At 43.8% G+C, this 17,137-nt stretch overlaps 2 protein-coding genes across 2 annotated transcripts; one reads left to right on the top strand and one right to left on the bottom strand.

The window, feature by feature from the left end:
* Positions 1 to 572: 572 nt before the first annotated feature.
* On the top strand, positions 573 to 4,899 carry LOC123709009 (dihydrolipoyl dehydrogenase). Its single transcript, XM_045660084.1, has 12 exons — positions 573 to 734; positions 1,516 to 1,638; positions 1,975 to 2,211; positions 2,457 to 2,597; positions 3,033 to 3,198; positions 3,330 to 3,487; positions 3,576 to 3,712; positions 3,784 to 3,871; positions 4,029 to 4,130; positions 4,205 to 4,342; positions 4,412 to 4,501; positions 4,587 to 4,899. The coding sequence occupies exons 1-12, from the start codon at positions 693 to 695 to the stop codon at positions 4,650 to 4,652; spliced, it is 1,488 nt and encodes a 495-aa protein (XP_045516040.1). The 5' UTR covers positions 573 to 692; the 3' UTR covers positions 4,653 to 4,899.
* Positions 4,900 to 5,903: 1,004 nt separating this feature from the next.
* Positions 5,904 to 17,064, bottom strand: LOC123708131. Its single transcript, XM_045658657.1, has 17 exons — positions 16,222 to 17,064; positions 15,988 to 16,110; positions 15,360 to 15,537; positions 15,084 to 15,238; positions 14,760 to 14,915; positions 14,467 to 14,687; positions 14,225 to 14,396; positions 13,809 to 13,978; positions 13,212 to 13,494; positions 13,044 to 13,127; positions 12,671 to 12,961; positions 12,406 to 12,602; positions 8,965 to 9,049; positions 8,535 to 8,894; positions 7,339 to 7,423; positions 7,052 to 7,254; positions 5,904 to 6,970 (listed from the first exon to the last, which is right to left on the bottom strand). Exons 1-17 carry the CDS (start codon positions 16,657 to 16,659, stop codon positions 6,044 to 6,046), a joined length of 4,128 nt encoding a protein of 1,375 aa, XP_045514613.1. The 5' UTR covers positions 16,660 to 17,064; the 3' UTR covers positions 5,904 to 6,043.
* Between the last annotated feature and the right edge of the window lie 73 nt (positions 17,065 to 17,137).

The raw sequence follows: 17,137 nt of genomic DNA on the forward strand, positions 1-17,137 counted from the left end.
CCAGTCTTAAAATTTTATTATAGACTAAACCAAATATTTTTATGAAGTAAAATTAGAATTAACAAGGTATTTATCTGTAAAGGCTAGCTTTACGTACCTAAGTAAACACCTAGGACTTAAATATTTTCTTAATTACCAAAATAAACTTACTTACCCAGTGTAATAACAAATTCGCGGTTCAATATAAAGGCACGTGTCTATTATTCGATAAAATAATTTAATGTTTGATGGAATAAACGCCGTTACGCGTCTATCAAAATCGGCTCGAGCGTCGACAACACTACACACAGCGATCCTGGCTTCGGTTTGATTGATAAACAAACGAAGCAGCGCGCGCATTTTTCGTCTAAATATTGCCAGCTCTAAAATGTAATACTAAAATAATAATATTATTTGCGAATATGACTATAATATAAGTAATATTATTTTATAGAGCATGCATTACATACTTCAAAATATTTAATTGATAAAATAATGTCTATGCCTTTTTATATATTTATGTGTCATATCTGTTTCAGCACGCGGTTAATTTAGTCTGAACGCTTGGTGTGTAATATGTCATCTTACTAAACGTCACTATTACGAAATTTATGTGACAGTGATTTATAAAATCGCCAGGGTGCCGAATTTTCTTTTAAAATTTTAATCAATATCATTAATAAAAAATATTTAATAAGGTGAAAAAAATAAGTATGGGTTACAAAATTCTAAAATTGGCTTCCTCTCCTTTGCGGGTAAGAAATTAACCATAATCTGATACCATATTATAATGTGTCATACACATCTTATATTATGCAACCTATGATAAAATCATAATAAAATAAAATTAAATATATTTTGTTAATTGGAATAGAAATACGTTTTATATAGAATATATCAATTATCAATATGTATAAAATAACCTGTATATCTAGATGTCTGTATCGTTCTATTGCTGCAGTATTGACCTTTAAACATGTGACCGACTGTCGGATAATTTCTATTATCAATAAAATGAACTTAATTTGTATTCGCTATTTATCACGGTAACATTACAATTAACGTTGCTTCTTATATTATGTGAATTCGCTCATTAAAATTTTTATCATTGTAAATTTTTGATTGCATATTAAATGCAAGGGTGCCATGAGTTATTAAAATGTAATTGTTGATTTATTGACTTGAAAATAAAATAGAATTATGTTGTAAAGAAAAAAACTATAGATGATTTTTTTTGAGTATGTTATATTAGAGAAGATGTATCTACCGCTTACTATTAGTCTTAAGTTATACCAAAAATATAAAAGATCTTCCTACTAGTGTTTTTAAAAATCAACTAAATGCTAAAATTATTATTCTATTAATAATTATTTGCATGAAACATTATAAATAATATAAATTTGATACCATAATAATATGCTTTAATAATTTTTTATTTTATCACTACAAATAATATAAGAATTGACGCTTTAGATATATCTTTAGAGCTATAACATTTTTGTACCATATTCTTTCAAATATTTTTTTATTTTACAGAATGGGAGCTTCAGGATTGCTGTTAGGCAATATGCCACCACTCATGAAGCTGATGTTGTTGTAATTGGTTCGGGCCCTGGCGGTTATGTCGCTGCCATCAAAGCTGCACAGTTAGGATTCAAGGTTTAAATCAATTCATTTTACTATGTACCCATTAGTGAAATAATTTAGATATAAAAAACGTTGGAGTATTTACTAAGGGAGAGTTCAAGTATTATGTCACACGATTGTTGCAGATTTTTGACCATCCCCCCTATGAAATGCGCCATAATGTTTTCTGTACCCAATAGTATAAACGCGTAATTCAATCCCTGCCCGCATCTTAACGATTTACAAGAGGACCCCCTTTCTCAAATTCATTACATAATACTCGAATGCTCTCTAAACTTAATTTTATTAACAAATCTTAAGTTTACTACAACTCAAAAAATATTCTTTTACTGTACCTTTTTATTTTAGACAGTCTCAGTTGAAAAGGATCCTACACTAGGTGGAACATGTTTAAATGTGGGATGTATTCCATCAAAGGCATTGCTACACAATTCTCACTTATACCACATGGCAAAGCACGACTTCAAGCAAAGGGGTATTGAAGTTGGTCAAGTATCCTTTAACTTTGACACTATGATGACTTACAAAACAAATGCAGTAAAGGCCCTTACTGGGGGAATTGCGATGCTTTTTAATAAGAACAAGGTAAGCGGTGATCTATTTATTCAATTACTATTAGATGATATTTACACTTTAAGATTAGTGCTCATGAGCCACATGGATGGTAAAATTTGATTTTGTTTGACAATGTCTGTTCACATTCGCGCTCATGTAAAGAGATATTTTAAAGTTGGTGAAAATATAATTATATGCTAAAAAGAAATGCAATGAACTATCTTGTCAATCAATATAAAATTGTTTTATTACGTGTTTACTTCTTTATCAATTAGGTAAAATTAGTCAAAGGCGTAGGATCAATAGTCGCACCTAACAAAGTCGAAGTGAAGGGAGAGAAAGGAGTCGAAACAATAAACACAAAAAACATCATTATTGCAACTGGATCAGAAGTGACCCCTTTCCCCGGTGTTACGGTCAGTAGTTTCCATTTTACTATAATTTATTAAAACAATGTATCGTGATAAGGTGTGTAAAACATTTTTACTGTATTAAATGAGAATAATTAACTTAATTACTTATTAACTTATTTAGAATATTAATAAGCATAAACAGATTACAAACTAAAAAAATATAATTTGTACGAGCCAGTGGTACATTTGCTCACTCGGCCTTCCTTAGTCCCTTCCTCAGTTATTATTTAAAGCAATACCGATGACATAGGAACCGTTTCTAATTTATTTTGCCTGTTTATCAATGTAAGTTATTCTCATTGCCTTATGATTAAGTAAATTTGATTTGATTGTAGTAATTTATAGTAGATTTGAAGTAAAAATACTTCCCTTATTTCCAGTAAAATCACTTTTTGCATGATAAAATATTATATTTATATATATTACTGTTTTCTTTAGTTTGACGAACAACAAATTATTACCTCCACTGGCGCTCTCGCACTCAAGAAAGTTCCCAAGAAGATGTTGGTGATCGGAGCCGGCGTGATCGGTCTCGAGCTGGGCTCGGTGTACCAGAGGCTGGGCGCCGACGTCACTGCTATCGAATTCTTAGATACTATTGGAGGTAATCGTGAAATGTTTCGATTAGACGAAAAAGGAAAGCTTTAGAGAAGGGAAGAGAAGCAAGGGAGGAACGTAGAAATAACAGTTATATTATTTAATGAATAAATTAGTTTTTAATAACCCAACTCCCAGGCGTCGGCATCGACGGTGAAGTCTCGAAGACGCTACAGAAGCTGTTGACGAAGCAAGGAATGAAGTTCAAGCTCGGCACCAAAGTCACCTCCGTCACGAAAGAGGGCGGAGCCGTGAAGGTCGGCGTCGAAGGCTCCAAGGGAGGGAACAAAGAGACGGTATTCTCAGTTTTTATATTTTTGAACATTTGGAGTAAAAATATTTCTTAAGCGGAACGATCTAGCGACCATTCGTCGAAACTTACAGCTGGACTGCGACGTGGTGCTGATCTCCATCGGACGCCGACCCTACACCCGAGACCTGGGGCTCGACAAGGCGGGCATCGCCCTGGACGACCGAGGCAGAGTGCCCGTCAACAACAAGTTCCAGACCACCGTCCCCGGGTAAGCCTCGCCGACCCTCGTCGCATCCGTCGATCGTCTCCGACGGAGTTCACGAGCCTTCGTCCTTTCAGGATCTACGCGATCGGAGACTGCATCCACGGCCCCATGCTGGCGCACAAGGCGGAGGACGAGGGGATCGTCTGCGTCGAGGGCATCAAGGTATTCCTTCGCTTCGAGGGTTCATTTCGCTTACTTTCGGTGGTAATCTATGGTATTTACGTTTGCTAGAGAAGAACTCGGATTAAACCTTCGGAGCCTTCGATCGTAATCTAATATTTATGAAGGATAATGTCGAGAGCCACGTGCGCCTTTCCAGGGTATGCCCGTGCACTTCAACTACGACGCGATTCCTTCGGTCATCTACACTTCGCCCGAGGTGGGCTGGGTCGGCAAGTCGGAGGAGGATCTCAAGAAAGAGGTAACTCCCTCGGAGTCCGGACGCGAGCGAGTCCCTTCGACGAACGTCCGGACTAAACGACCACGTTTGCGCAGGGCAAGGCGTACAAGGTGGGCAAGTTCCCGTTCCTGGCCAACTCCCGAGCCAAGACCAACGGGGAGCCCGACGGCTTCGTGAAGGTGTTGGCCGACAAGGCCACCGACGTCATCCTCGGCACGCACATCATCGGACCGGTTCGCTCCGCCGTTTCGCACGTTTGTCTAGTTTTAAAACGACCGCCCTGACCGATCCTCCTCCCGCAGGGCGGCGGCGAGCTGATCAACGAGGCCGTGCTGGCGCAAGAGTACGGAGCGGCGGCCGAAGACGTCGCTCGAGTCTGCCACGCCCATCCCGTGAGTTCATCTCGTCTCCTCGTGATCGGCCTCGAAAGATTCCCAAGAACTCGACGAGAATGACGATCTCTCGATCTGTTTTCAGACGTGCGCCGAAGCTCTGCGAGAGGCGAATCTGGCGGCGTACGCCGGGAAGCCGATCAACTTCTAATTCGTCGGGGTTCGCTGTCGGCTCTCGCGCCCGTCCGGCGGAGGCCGAGGCGCGAGAGAGAGAGAGAGAGAGCCTAGTGTACTTTATTTATTACGAAAATAGTGAAACTGCCTCGCTCGAGTCGACGGACGTGTTCATTCCGTCACCGAAACGTAAACGTTCGTAATCGGTGTATTTCTTTTTGTGTAAATAGTTCTGTGACCCCTTTGTTTTGTATTCCAATATTAATAAAATAATTTATATCGAACTCGTCGTTTTGAGCGCCCTCGACCCTCGAGCCCACCCGTTATTTCAAATAAATCACGAAACTAATACGTAATACAGAATTCACCAGAATAAATAGCGATTTCCCGAATTGCCTAAAGAGGTAATCCTCTCCTACCTACAGGACCTGACCTAGATATTAAACGGTCATTTTGGAAATAACCCTTGCTCCCCCGCACTCGAGTAGATCATCGAAGGAAGGATATCGGGAAATCCATATAATTAGAGGGATTCTCAAATATCTCACGCTTGATCCCGTCAATCCTCCGAGATCGGGATCGCGTTCCCTCGTTACACCTGACGAGTTGGAAATGAAAGACGTTTCGGTGTCTAGCTTATATTAGACAAAGTCGCGCGACGTCACTGATCAAACGCGAGTCGGTAAAATTTAACAACAGGATATAACTTCGTGAGAATTCAGTTAAAAAGTAAAACATAACAAACGGAGCACCCATCGCTGACGTCGGTCGGATGCTTCAAGAACTGGTTACAGATGCGGAGACGGACGATTTAAATAAAAACATGGCTGTATAAGCCAAGGCTGTACATTTTGCTCACTCAGGCTATCTTAGAATTATAAGCGTGATGATCCCTATGTACGTGCCAAGGTTCGTACATTCTTGCTTATTTACAATCGTGACAAATTCCTATGTTCGTACGTGCCATGGATGTACATATCGATCAATTATAAGCGTGACGATTTCCCAAAGCGTCGAATTTAACAGTCAAAGTGAGTGCCTACGTCTGGCTATGCTCTCGGGGAGTAACTCCCATGATTTGGTTCGCTATGAACGAATGTAGAAGAGAGTGCCTGCGTCGGGCTATACTCTCGGGACGTAACTCCGACGATTTGGGAAATCGTCACGCTTATAAGTGATCGAAATGTACATCCATGGCACGTACGAACATAGGAATTTGTCACGATTGTAAATAAGCAAGAATGTACGAACCTTGGCACGTACATAGGGATCATCACGCTTATAAACTAAGAAAGCCTGAGTGAGCAAAATCTACAGCTTTGGCTCGTACAATGACTTTCCGAATACGTCAAACGTGTAGTCGAGAGATGAAGAGGAGAGAAGAGATTATATTAATGAAAATAAAAAAAAGATGTTTACGGCAGTTCCTCATCCCCAGGCGTCTAACGCCTCGCTGCACACGGTCAGGTAGAAATTCGGCGTCAGTATGGGGCCGTACTTCGCGCAGTCGTCGGAGAACAGAATGGCGGAAGCCAAAGTCGTGGCGTTCCTCTCCGTAGACTTCCGCAGGACCGCCTCCAAGCGGTCGACCGACAGGTCGTTCTTCAGGAAGAAGTCCCTCGAGAGCCCGAAACACGTCTCCCAGAGCTGCGCGTCGACGGGGAACGACGTCATGCACTCGTCGACGATCCGCGCGGCTCGGGCCGACGCGTCGACGGCCTCCGCGGCCGCGCCGACGGCGGGCGGCGGCCTCTCCTCTCCCCGGAGATATTTCCTCTCGTCGCAGCGGCAGGGCAGGCTCCGGTACGCGGCGGCGTCGACCGCCGGGGGCGGCCGCTCGTTCAAGATCGCCGTCGATATGTCCTTGATCCGTTTCGTGACGGCGCTCGATATGAGGATCTTCAGCTCGTCCCGCCTCCTCGAGGACTCGGCGTCGTCGAGGGACTCGCGGTGCGTCAGAAAGGGCCGGTCTTCCGCGCCCGAGGAGGGGCGGGCGGAGTCGGCCAGCCGGTGCCGGAGCGCGGCCGCGTGGTCGCCGGTGTGCAGGGCCAGCTTGGCCGCCACGTTCGGGTTCGACTCGACGGCGCTCGCGTCGATCCAGGGCTCGAGGGCGGCGACGAGGTCGTCCACCCAGAGCTCGTCGCGGAAGCGCGCCGCGGAGACGAGCGGATCGGGCGAGGACCGGACCGGCCCGCGTCGGTCCGGCTCGAGGTCGAGGGCGAGGAGCGACTCGATCCGGTCGACGGGGTGGAAGAGGAAGCGGTCGGCGTTCCTGGAGGCGGGGATCTTGATGACCCGCCTCGTCGTCTTCATCACGACGACGCGGCCGCCGAAGCTCTCTCTCTCGTCGTTTCCCTGGCGAACGAGAATGAGCCGTGAGGCTTTGGGGCGATTCCGTCGTCGAGACGCCACGAAACAGTCGGACGGGAGACGCACCTGCGAGTGCATGTTGCCCGTGGCGTAGATCCGTCCCTCTCGGTCTAAGTAGACCGTGAAGTCTCCTCCGCAGGCCACCGTGGCCCCGCTCCGACCCTCCGTCTCCTCCTCCGCCTCGCGGCTCTCGGCCTTCGGTTCCGCTCGGCGCTCGGGGTGGATCGCCACCTCCGTGGGGACGTGGACTTGCTTCCGGTCGCCGCTGCCTGAAACGGAAGACGGACGCGTCTCGTTGAACGTGGATTAATTTCCCATTCCCCTCGATCTCACCGAACGCTTCGAACGATTACCGAGTTGTCCGTCGAAGTTCAGACCCCAAGTGTAGACGGCGCCGACGTGGTTCATGATGCAGGAATGGTGCCACCCGGCGGATATCTGGAACGCCGTTAGCGGAAATTATTTGAGGTTTACCCGCTGATAGAGGCGGTTGAAATAAGATGGGTAACAGTGAGGAATCTCTGTGACTAGTCTGGCCAAAAATACTGTAACCGAAAATCTTTTATTTTTCTCAACTTTTATTTTGAATTTTTTTGAATTTTTTAAAACTTCCTTTTGATTTTGCGCCATTTCACAAAATAGGATTGCAGTGATCGCTTGCACAAAGTGGGTACGAAACCGTCGGTCACATTCCAAACACAGACAGACATGTTGGCATGTTGGTATATCGTACTATCAACAGATACAACAACACTTAATCAAATATACACAAGATACAAAAATCTTTTCGCGAGAAATGAAGATTCCCGCTAGGACTCCGTCTGCTTTGGTCCGCGAGTGAATTTTACAAGCTGGGCATTTCCAGAAAGTTTAAGACTCCTCACAAAGCTTCTTAAAGTTGCTTGGAGTAATATTCTCACAGAAATAAATGCTCTTCACAGTAATTTGTTCGTATTTACCTCGACTTGATGCGATATTATCTTTAAACAACTCGACATAGCGGTCGTAGTACAAAATAAGCACCCATTACACGGAAACACTCGGGCAGTGGCCCATAGAGATAGATAGATGAAACAATGGTATGCCTGCCAGCCTGATTATTAACGTTATTTAAAAAAAATATAATTGGTGTTAGAAGAGTGAAAATTTGAGGTTATATTTATTTACCCAAAACACTTTTTTTTTGTAGTGATACGTTTATAATACATAGCTTCAATCCATCAATCAATCAAAAAAAGTGTTTTCTTTCAAGGGGTGTGTAAAAGCTATGTTAACAAAAGACAATACTTATCACTTGGGATTCGATAGTAGCCGATTCTCAAACTTACTGAATATGCATTAAACGTTTCATAAGAATCGGTCCAGCTGTTTCGGAGGAGTATGGGAACGAAGATTGTGACACGAGAATTTTATATATTCGATTTTTACCATGAACCATATTTAATTGATTTTATGAGGCCTCGACGAAAACGTTCCAACTGCGCCATCCTTATTTCCGTCGCGAAGCAAGTTTTATTATTATTATTAAAAGATGTCGTCCAACGCCCACCTGCACGATCCTGCCTCGCACGTGCTGCGTGTCCACCAGCTGCGGCACGAGATGGGTCTCTTGGGATAGAGGTGCGGCGGAAGAAGATAGAGAAGAGTTGCTTCTGCGGGTGTGAGCGGCCCGCACTTGCTGGGGACTGGCGCCCCACAGCCACACGCCCTTGGCGGTCAGAGCCAGGTTGTGGAAGTATCCCGCGGCGATGGACTCGGCCGGGTCCGCGAGGGCCACCCTGAGCGGTACGGAGCTCTTGTCCCTCCCCCCCGTCCCGAGCTGCCCGAACACGCCGGCCCCGGCGGCCCACACCTCGCCGTTCATCATCAGCACCACCGTGTGGCAGGCCCCGCAGCCCACGTCGAGGACCTGCGGGAGACGAGCGGCACGGTCACCGTCTGAAGAACGCCCGAAACCTCTCGGGCACCCTGAAACTGACCTTTCTTCCCCGGAACTTGGTGACCAGCTGCGGGACGCAGTGGTCGTCGATGCTCCCCAAGCAGAGTTGGCCGTGAACACCCCATCTGCGCATCGTTCGTTTGTAAATAAGGAGTACCATTCTTTAATCACTATTGTACAAGTCTCAAATTTATCGCATTGGGAAAGAAAATTCATCTTACAAACCGAGACCTGTTCCAGTTGTCTTCGTGAGTGAAAGGAAGAGAAAATGAAACAAAGTTATAATACAACAAAATTATAACACTGCCCCCTCCCCCAACCCGATCGGTCCTCGTGGGGGGAAATATATCTCGCACAGATAATAATAAATTGAATCTCAACATAAACACGTTTAATTATCGGTCTATAGACACAACCGAAAAACTACAATATTTAGAATATTTGTTATAGAAAATTTAAAATTGTATATAATTTGAATAAGTGAAGTGAGAAGACTCGGAGAAAGCATAGAAGATTATGGAGATTATATACTGCATTACAAAAGAGAAAGGGAGATGCAGGAGGATTTATGGTTAGAAATATCTTGTAAATTACATACAAGTTTTACGAGGATTTTCTGAACGAATTGCAATTCTCAATATAAAACTTCAATTAAAAGGTGATAATTTCCAGAAATATTCACCGACAGAAGTAGAAAAAAAATAACGACAAATTCTCGCCGTTAATTATACAGGCAACCCAAAATACTGTTAATTTTTTTTAGTTTTTTTTTCATGTGTTTGGGACTTATAATTTAAGTCTAACCTAATTTACTAAAAAGGATTTTTAATATAAGGAAGTGTCCAATAACAGTACTTACAGTCTCTATTAAAGGAAAGACATTCTGTTCTTGTGAAGAACAAGAATGTTACAGCCCCACAGCTGGCAACCTTAAGTCCATACAGGTGTCAGGACTGGTTTGTAGATAAATAATTTATTTTTTACTGATAACGTGGAATGCCTTCCCAGTAACCAGTACAATTAAGTGTGACGGAGATCCAACTCTAAGGCTTTCCATCGGATTTTGGTATCAAGCGTCATACCTAGGTACTTAGCTGAATTTTGGAACGATATCAATGTATACTGGGAGGTAATTTGATGTTTTGTCGGTAAAGTTTATGTGAACTTATTTAGTCTTATCCGCCATTTTTTTGTAAACAAGCTAAACGCATTTATGGCTTTTTATAGTTTTACCAACACACACAGTAGACATGATTGCATGATTGCCGTCGATATTAGGTCCTTACATATGAAATTGGCGTTTTGTCGTACTGACCATTTTGACCTCAAATACCTCCTCTTTGGTTAGGAATTTCAAATTCAAATTTGTACAGCTATTTACTCATGTATTTGTGCTTCGATGACCGTCATTCATTTGTTTTTTCTTCTGTTTGCGTCACTCATTTTACAAAATGGAAAACTTAAAGTATCGCAATGTTTACGAGTACGAGTTCCGCCGTGGCACTAGTGCTGCGGAAACGACTCGAAGGGTGAATGATGTGTATGGTGGTCATGTTGCAAAAGAAAACACAGTTCGTTTTTGGTTCCAACGTTTTCGTTCTGGAAATTTCGACCTGCAGAACGAGCCCCGTGGACGGCCTGAGACCCAAGTTGATAGTGAAGTATTGAAGGCTATTGTGGAAGCGGATCCATCGCAAACCACGTCCGAGTTAGCTGCAGGCTGCGGTGTTAGTGATAAAACTGTTTTTATTCACTTGAAGCAAATTGGGAAGATTAAAAAGCTTGAAAGGTACCTCACGAATTGACTGAAGCAAACCGGCAATCGCGCGTCGACTGCTGCGCTACATTACTGAACCGGCACAATAATGAAGGTATTTTAAACCGAATCATTACCTGTCATGAAAAATGGATTCTTTACGATAATCGGAAGCGCTCAGCGCAATGGTTGGATCCTGGCCAGCCAGCCAAATCCTGCCCCAAGCGAAAATTAACCCCAAAAAAGTTACTTGTAAGCGTTTGGTTTGGACTAGTGCCGGTATTGTTAATTGCAGTTTTCTCAAATCTGGCCAGACTATTACGGCTGATGTCTATTGTCAGCAATTGCAAACCATGATGGAAAAGCTAGCGGCTAAACAACCTAGGCTGGTCAATCGCTCCACGCCACTGCTACTTGACTACAACGCTAGACCACACACTGCACAACAGACGGCTACCAAATTAGAAGAGCTTCAATTGGAATGTCTAAGACATCCTCCGTACTCCCCGGACCTTGCTCCAACAGATTACCATTTTTTTCGAAATTTAGAAAACTTCTTGCAAGGGGAAAAAATTTAACTCTGAAAATTTTATTGATTCCCGTCCGACTGGTTTTTTTAGTAAAGGGATCAATGAACTACCTATGAGATGGCAAAAGTGCATAGAAAACAATGCTTCATACTTTGATTAATTAAATATATTATTTATTTAACACCTTTTGTCTTCAGTCACCGTGACCACGCACGAAAGTTTGATAAGGGCGTGGGTCAGAAAGTTCGAGGCTACCGGTTCGACCCTCGATCAGAAACCAATTTCAGCACACGGAATAACCGGACCCGTCTTCTTTGAAGACCAGCGAAGGAATTCTGTGACAGTAAATACTGAGCGATACGTAGCCATGTTACGCAATTGCTTTTTCCCGCAGCAGTCATAATTTCACGGGTACAATAGTGCTACATGGGTTCAACGAGATGGCGATAAATTTTTCAAAATCGCAAACCTCCGAGGCCCACCGTGTATTTATGAAAATATTATGTTTGTATACAAAAATAGCGATAAGTTTACTAGAATGGAACATACGCACAATGTTAATACTCGGAACAAACGCAGGCTGCAATTTCCGTGTACTAAACTATCTAAAGTAAGTAATTCTTTTTTGAGAAAAGGGATACTTTTCTTTAATAAAATCCCCGATCTTCCTTTTAATAAATGTAAGAAATGTATTAAAGAAAAGCTGTGTAAATAGGTTTACTGCAAAGTTAACGATAATCTAGTCGATAAAAGGACCTGGGACTAGTGCTAGACATGCTACTTCTAATTAATTTGCGATATTTGTTTTAAAATAAGTGTTGTTTGATGATTTTCTATTTTAAAAGAGTACCGACAGTTTTTTACGCCGGCTTTTTCTCTCGGCCTACTTCCTCTGTCTTCTTTGCCGATGAGTAGGGATGTCTACCTATTCAAATTTAATGACGTGGAATAAGTGATACCTGTACCTTATGAAAGACTATAGAAGAGCATATGAAGTAAAGCATAAGAAACGTTTACGGTATGTGTATTTTAGTTTGTTGTACGGGCGTCAGACCTGTCAAAAATTGTCTAAACAGTATGGAAAGTTCCTATGATGAGAGAAAGGAGGCAAACATGGAACAGAATTCTAACAGAGTGGTACCAGATATGGTACAACTTTATATTTAGCATGTATTTAATTATTGTCAAAAGTCACCCCCAGGTGTAAAGTCTTCCGCCCAAGTCGACGGCCGCAGAATGGTAATGCCCCGCAGCGATGCGAGTGATCGGGGCGTCCCAGGTTCGTGTCACGTGCATGAGAGCCCCGTCGGCGGACGCCGAATCGCCGACGCCGCCCGCCCACGAGCTGCCCACGCCCAGTTGCCCGTACGAGTTGTCGCCGGCGCTGTAAATCTATAGGGCGGGGGATGAGCATGGAGCCGATCGACTTCGCTCTCGACTAGAGATAAAGGATCACGAACCCCGTTCTCGGTCAACAGCAGCGTGTGGTGCCGCCCGCAGGCCACGTCCGTCACCCGCCCCACGAGCTCCGGGTCCACCGGAGTCTGGGCGATCACGACCTTGGCCTTGCCCTCGTCGACGACGGCCCAGTGGCCCAGGCCGCACGCCAGGGCCCGCTTCGGCGCCCAGCCGTCTCGCCAAGTGGCGGGCTCCGTGGGGCCCCGGGTCCCGACCTCCGGGCGAGGGAGGCGAGAATCCAGAGCGCACACTACGCGCACGAACGTAGAGATCAGTTGGAGCATTCGCGTGGTCTGAAATTGGGGATTTACGTCGTCAGCGAAATAAAAGACGTAACCACGAAGCGCGTGAATCCACGACACGTCTTCGACTCACGTAGAGAGACGTGATCCCCTGCCTCAAGTCCCGCATGACGGGCCGCAACTGGTCTTGCAGGGGGTTCAGCCACACGCACAAACGCTGAAAGCGAACGTTTCAAATAAATACGAGTTTAGAAGACGTCGACGACGTTCGACGCGACGGAGTCGCGGAGTCGGAGTTTACCTTCAATAGAGTGGTGTCGAAGGAGTCGCATCGGTCGGCGACGAAGTCGAAGAGCCACTGGGCGTTGTGAGCCAGGAGCAGAGGCACGAGACACCTGTGCCGCAAGAGACAGGCGAGTGCACCGCGACAGAGGCGGCTCCTCGCCTTGAGGGCGGCCAGCAGCAGCTCGGGCCGCCCCCGCCGTACGCTGAAAACGGGCGCCAAGTTCCACAGCCCCGTGGCTGCGGCGACGCAGGTCAGTTCCGCCAGCTCGGTCGCGCCGAGATTCGTGAATTTGACATCCCTGAAAAGGGCGTCCCGCCTGAGACCTCTCGTGCGAACCGTCATACTCATAAGATGTAAGCCCTAGTGCTAACACAATACTAAAGACGGTCACGTCATCGTAAGTAAAAGGAGACAGATACCATTAGCTCGGTAGCGGTCAGTCTGCTTTGAGATCTTATCCAAAACGGTTGTTTTATTCAATCCTAATTACGAGTTTTAAATCTTGTATTTGTATTAATCATTTCAAGTTATTAAATGTAAGTTTTTTTTTAAACTTGAATCCACAAACGCATATAATAGAACGCAGTTCGACGAAGGGATTCGGTCACTCACGCCTCGAACTTCTCCTCGCTGTTAGTTCTGATCCTGAGCAGGAGAGCCAAGAGCTTAGCGGTGACGGCCGCGTGGCCCAGACTGCCGACGTCGCTCGTCTGCTTGTACATGGACAGCTCGTGAACGTGCCCGAATACACCCAAACGCGCAATCCAGCCGTCGGGCTGACTCTGGAATGTGCTCGGAGTTATGGCTTGTGACTACGACCCACGACTCTTCTCTCTCGAACTAAATTGTAACGATCGACAAATAGAAACCGCTGACCTCGGGTTGGGGGTGTATGTCATAAACTGTTGGATCGTTCTTTAACCTCTTAATTGTAGACTAATTTCATTCTTTTATATTATTGAGAATTCACGAGTAAGTTTGTGTTTGGGGTACCGGAAGTGAGTTTGTGAATATATCGTTAAACCGACCTGCGAGAGCGAGTAGAGATAGTGCGCCGGCGCCACCTTCCCGCGGGACATGAGCAGGTCCGCCGAGGCCCTGAGCAGAGTGGGGACGGGAGCCCCCAGCGCCGCACACGACCGCTCGGCTCCTCCGCCTCCGCGCACGATCAGTCCCACCAGCCACTCGCAGGGTTCGCTCCTGGGGATGGGATCGTCATTTAGCCGTTCGGTACGCCCCTTCGTCCGGTCGCTCGTTCGCTTGCACTCACACGGTGTTCAGGACGTACGCTCCGCAAGAGGTGATCACCAAGCAGGGCTCCAAAATAAACCGCGGAAGCTGCAAGTCGCACACGAACGTGGGTTCCTTCCAAGGGCCGGTCGCCGAGGAGGGCTCCTTGGCGGACATGAGGTACGCCCCGTGCACGTCGCCGATGACTTCCGCCGCCCACAACCCGGACGGGTCCCGCTTGGCGCCGAGTAGCGTCTCTCCCTACGACCGTTTTCGTGCTTTCACTCGATGCCATCGACGCAAGTATACCACACCACATGCCTCACTACTCACCTGAATAACTGAGAAGGGGGCACTGTGCACTTCCAGCTCGTTCTTCCTTATCAGGTACAGCACCCTCTGAGACCACAGCCCCTGGATGTACTGTCCGTCCTTTTTTATCAGTGGCCTCAGACTCCTCGTGGCCACGTCCTCCGCTGGACTTTCCAACTTTCGAGAATATTCAATAAATTAATTTTTCATATGCAAGAAATGAACGAAATCTGTCCACTAGAAGTGTAAACTCACCACTCGAACGGGTGCGACGTAAACAGTTAAAACAACACAGGGTTGAATTGAGCTATAACTAGAGACACCCAGTACGCAACTTATACTTACGATAAGTGTACCTTCGTTTAATTCAAAGGCTGTCAAGAAGTGACGGCCGCCAACATATTGCGCTGTTAGGGCCCAATTGTTGGAACCTTTTCGAAAACTTGGTAAATACTCCATTGGTTTCAGCGCATACTCTACTGTTTGTGGTTTATTTTCATCTGAAAATTAAATTTAAGAAACTAACTCCTAAAAATATAACTGAAATATTTTAAAATTAATTTTTATCGACAAAACACAAAACACAGCTTTCGATATTAACATATAAAAATACCAAGTGACCTTTAGATCCTCCTTGGATTAGGAGAGTAATTTTATCTTTTGAAAGTTGTCGTATATAAGACATGAAACTCTCCTTTTTGTCTTTGTCATTTTGAGCTCTCATTTGGGTCAGCCAATTGTATCCAACAGATCTGTGCTCCAAAACTAGTTTCCATTGTTGGGAAGGGCCGTTAGAGATCTGAAATATGTCCATGATAAACGCATTAAAACACTGTACTTACGACTTGGAGCTGTAAGAGACAAGGTTTATTCAATAATTACATAATCAGTCTTTACTCAGACTGAGCTTAACAATATCTAGTCCAATTACATTCCAAGAAGTTACAAGCTTGCTTAGAAGACAAGGTCCTTTTAGCCTCCGCCAACATTGGAATAATGGGCATGATATAGAGAACTAACTTTTAAAGTTATAGTTTTGTAAAAATTAGGAGGAAGTATCAAAGTAAGAAGAAAAAGACCCACCTAATTACATAGTTCTGAAATAATTTGACTTAGAGCTCTTAAAAAAATTAGAGAATCTATAAATGCTGGCAAAGCACTTGCACATTCTGTTTCACAAGGCAGTATCACTTAACATTAGTTAAGCCTCTTACCAGTTTAAGTTTAAAGCTATCAAATATTTACTTACCAGTAAGGCTAACAAGTCTAATGAGTCATCAAAACACATTTGCAACTCATTAACTTCCCCCGTCACCTTTGTTTCACCTACAATTCTCTCAGATTCTAAAGCGTAGAATGTTATAGTCCCATTCTGCAATAATACATTCTTTAAAGTATTCACAAGTTGTAGATATTCTTAAGTATTTCCTAAAATTTCCAAATATGACAGTTTAATTTTGTTATAATTATATCACGCAAATACCTTTGAACCTATTATGATGATATTCTCTGATTCCTTAGTAAGCCACCACACTACAGATGTTGGTTGAGGTATCTCAGCAAGGGGTAAGACTGTAACACTTGACAATGACCACTTACAATCAAATGTGTATTGAGGGACAAAGAGAGGTAGGAAAGGAACAAGTAGCACCTTCTGATCACTGACAATAAAGACCCAAGTACCACTTGGTTCAAAACACATGCAGTATACGGGGTTATCAATGAAATCCCAATCATAAACACTGTCAAACCTCTCTGACTGTGGATTTATATATAGAAACATCAATTCCTTGTCACTTGAAAGAGCCAAAAATTTCTTTAGCCCTATTTCGTAAAAGCTGTGGTTTACAATGTCCAGATGAACTAACACATCTAATTTAAATAGTCCTGAGAAATCTAAATGTTCACTCTGCTGTGCCATTTTGTATGTATTTAGTGTTTTAAAGCTTATAATTTTTACTTATTATTACGTTGGTAGATATTTATGTATTTCCTTTTAGATCTATTTTTAGACACTTTGTAGAAGTGTATATCAAAACACATAAGAAATCCGATAGTTACGTTTTACCTAATGGACAAAATACTAAAAAAAAATATGTATAATAAAAAACGTCTACAATGAACAGTATTGTTTTTAGATTTGCTACATAATACATTATATTTTTATTTAAGCGTGTTTAAATTAAATATTTATCGTATGATTTATAATAAACAATTAAACATCACTAAATACATCAGATATTTTTTCTTATTTTTTTTTTACAAACTCTATCGTGAAGATTGTCATCTGCCATAGTCTTTAATCTGTCATCAACTCTAGATCAAAATATAAAATTGAATTTTGTCGACCGTATTAACTCTGTATACCAGTGACATCGTTTGTACATAAAATTTAGTTT

Source organism: Pieris brassicae, chromosome 4 (genome assembly GCF_905147105.1).
Source record: "Pieris brassicae chromosome 4, ilPieBrab1.1, whole genome shotgun sequence".
In the NCBI taxonomy this organism is placed as follows: domain Eukaryota; kingdom Metazoa; phylum Arthropoda; class Insecta; order Lepidoptera; family Pieridae; genus Pieris; species Pieris brassicae.

What these genes read in the sequence shown, in the direction of transcription:
- LOC123709009 (XM_045660084.1), top strand. Translation starts at nt 693, where the DNA reads ATGGGTTACAAAATTCTAAAATTGGCTTCCTCTCCTTTGCGG. An exon ending in TGCTTTTTAATAAGAACAAG is followed by an intron (nt 2,212 to 2,456) that starts GTAAGCGGTGAT and finishes TTTATCAATTAG; the next exon opens with GTAAAATTAGTCAAAGGCGT. An exon ending in AGGAGGATCTCAAGAAAGAG is followed by an intron (nt 4,131 to 4,204) that starts GTAACTCCCTCG and finishes ACGTTTGCGCAG; the next exon opens with GGCAAGGCGTACAAGGTGGG.
- LOC123708131 (XM_045658657.1), bottom strand. Translation starts at nt 16,659, where the DNA reads ATGGCACAGCAGAGTGAACATTTAGATTTCTCAGGACTATTTAAATTA. An exon ending in AGGGGATCACGTCTCTCTAC is followed by an intron (nt 12,962 to 13,043) that starts GTGAGTCGAAGA and finishes CCCCAATTTCAG; the next exon opens with ACCACGCGAATGCTCCAACT. An exon ending in CGGGCAACATGCACTCGCAG is followed by an intron (nt 6,971 to 7,051) that starts GTGCGTCTCCCG and finishes CTCGTTCGCCAG; the next exon opens with GGAAACGACGAGAGAGAGAG.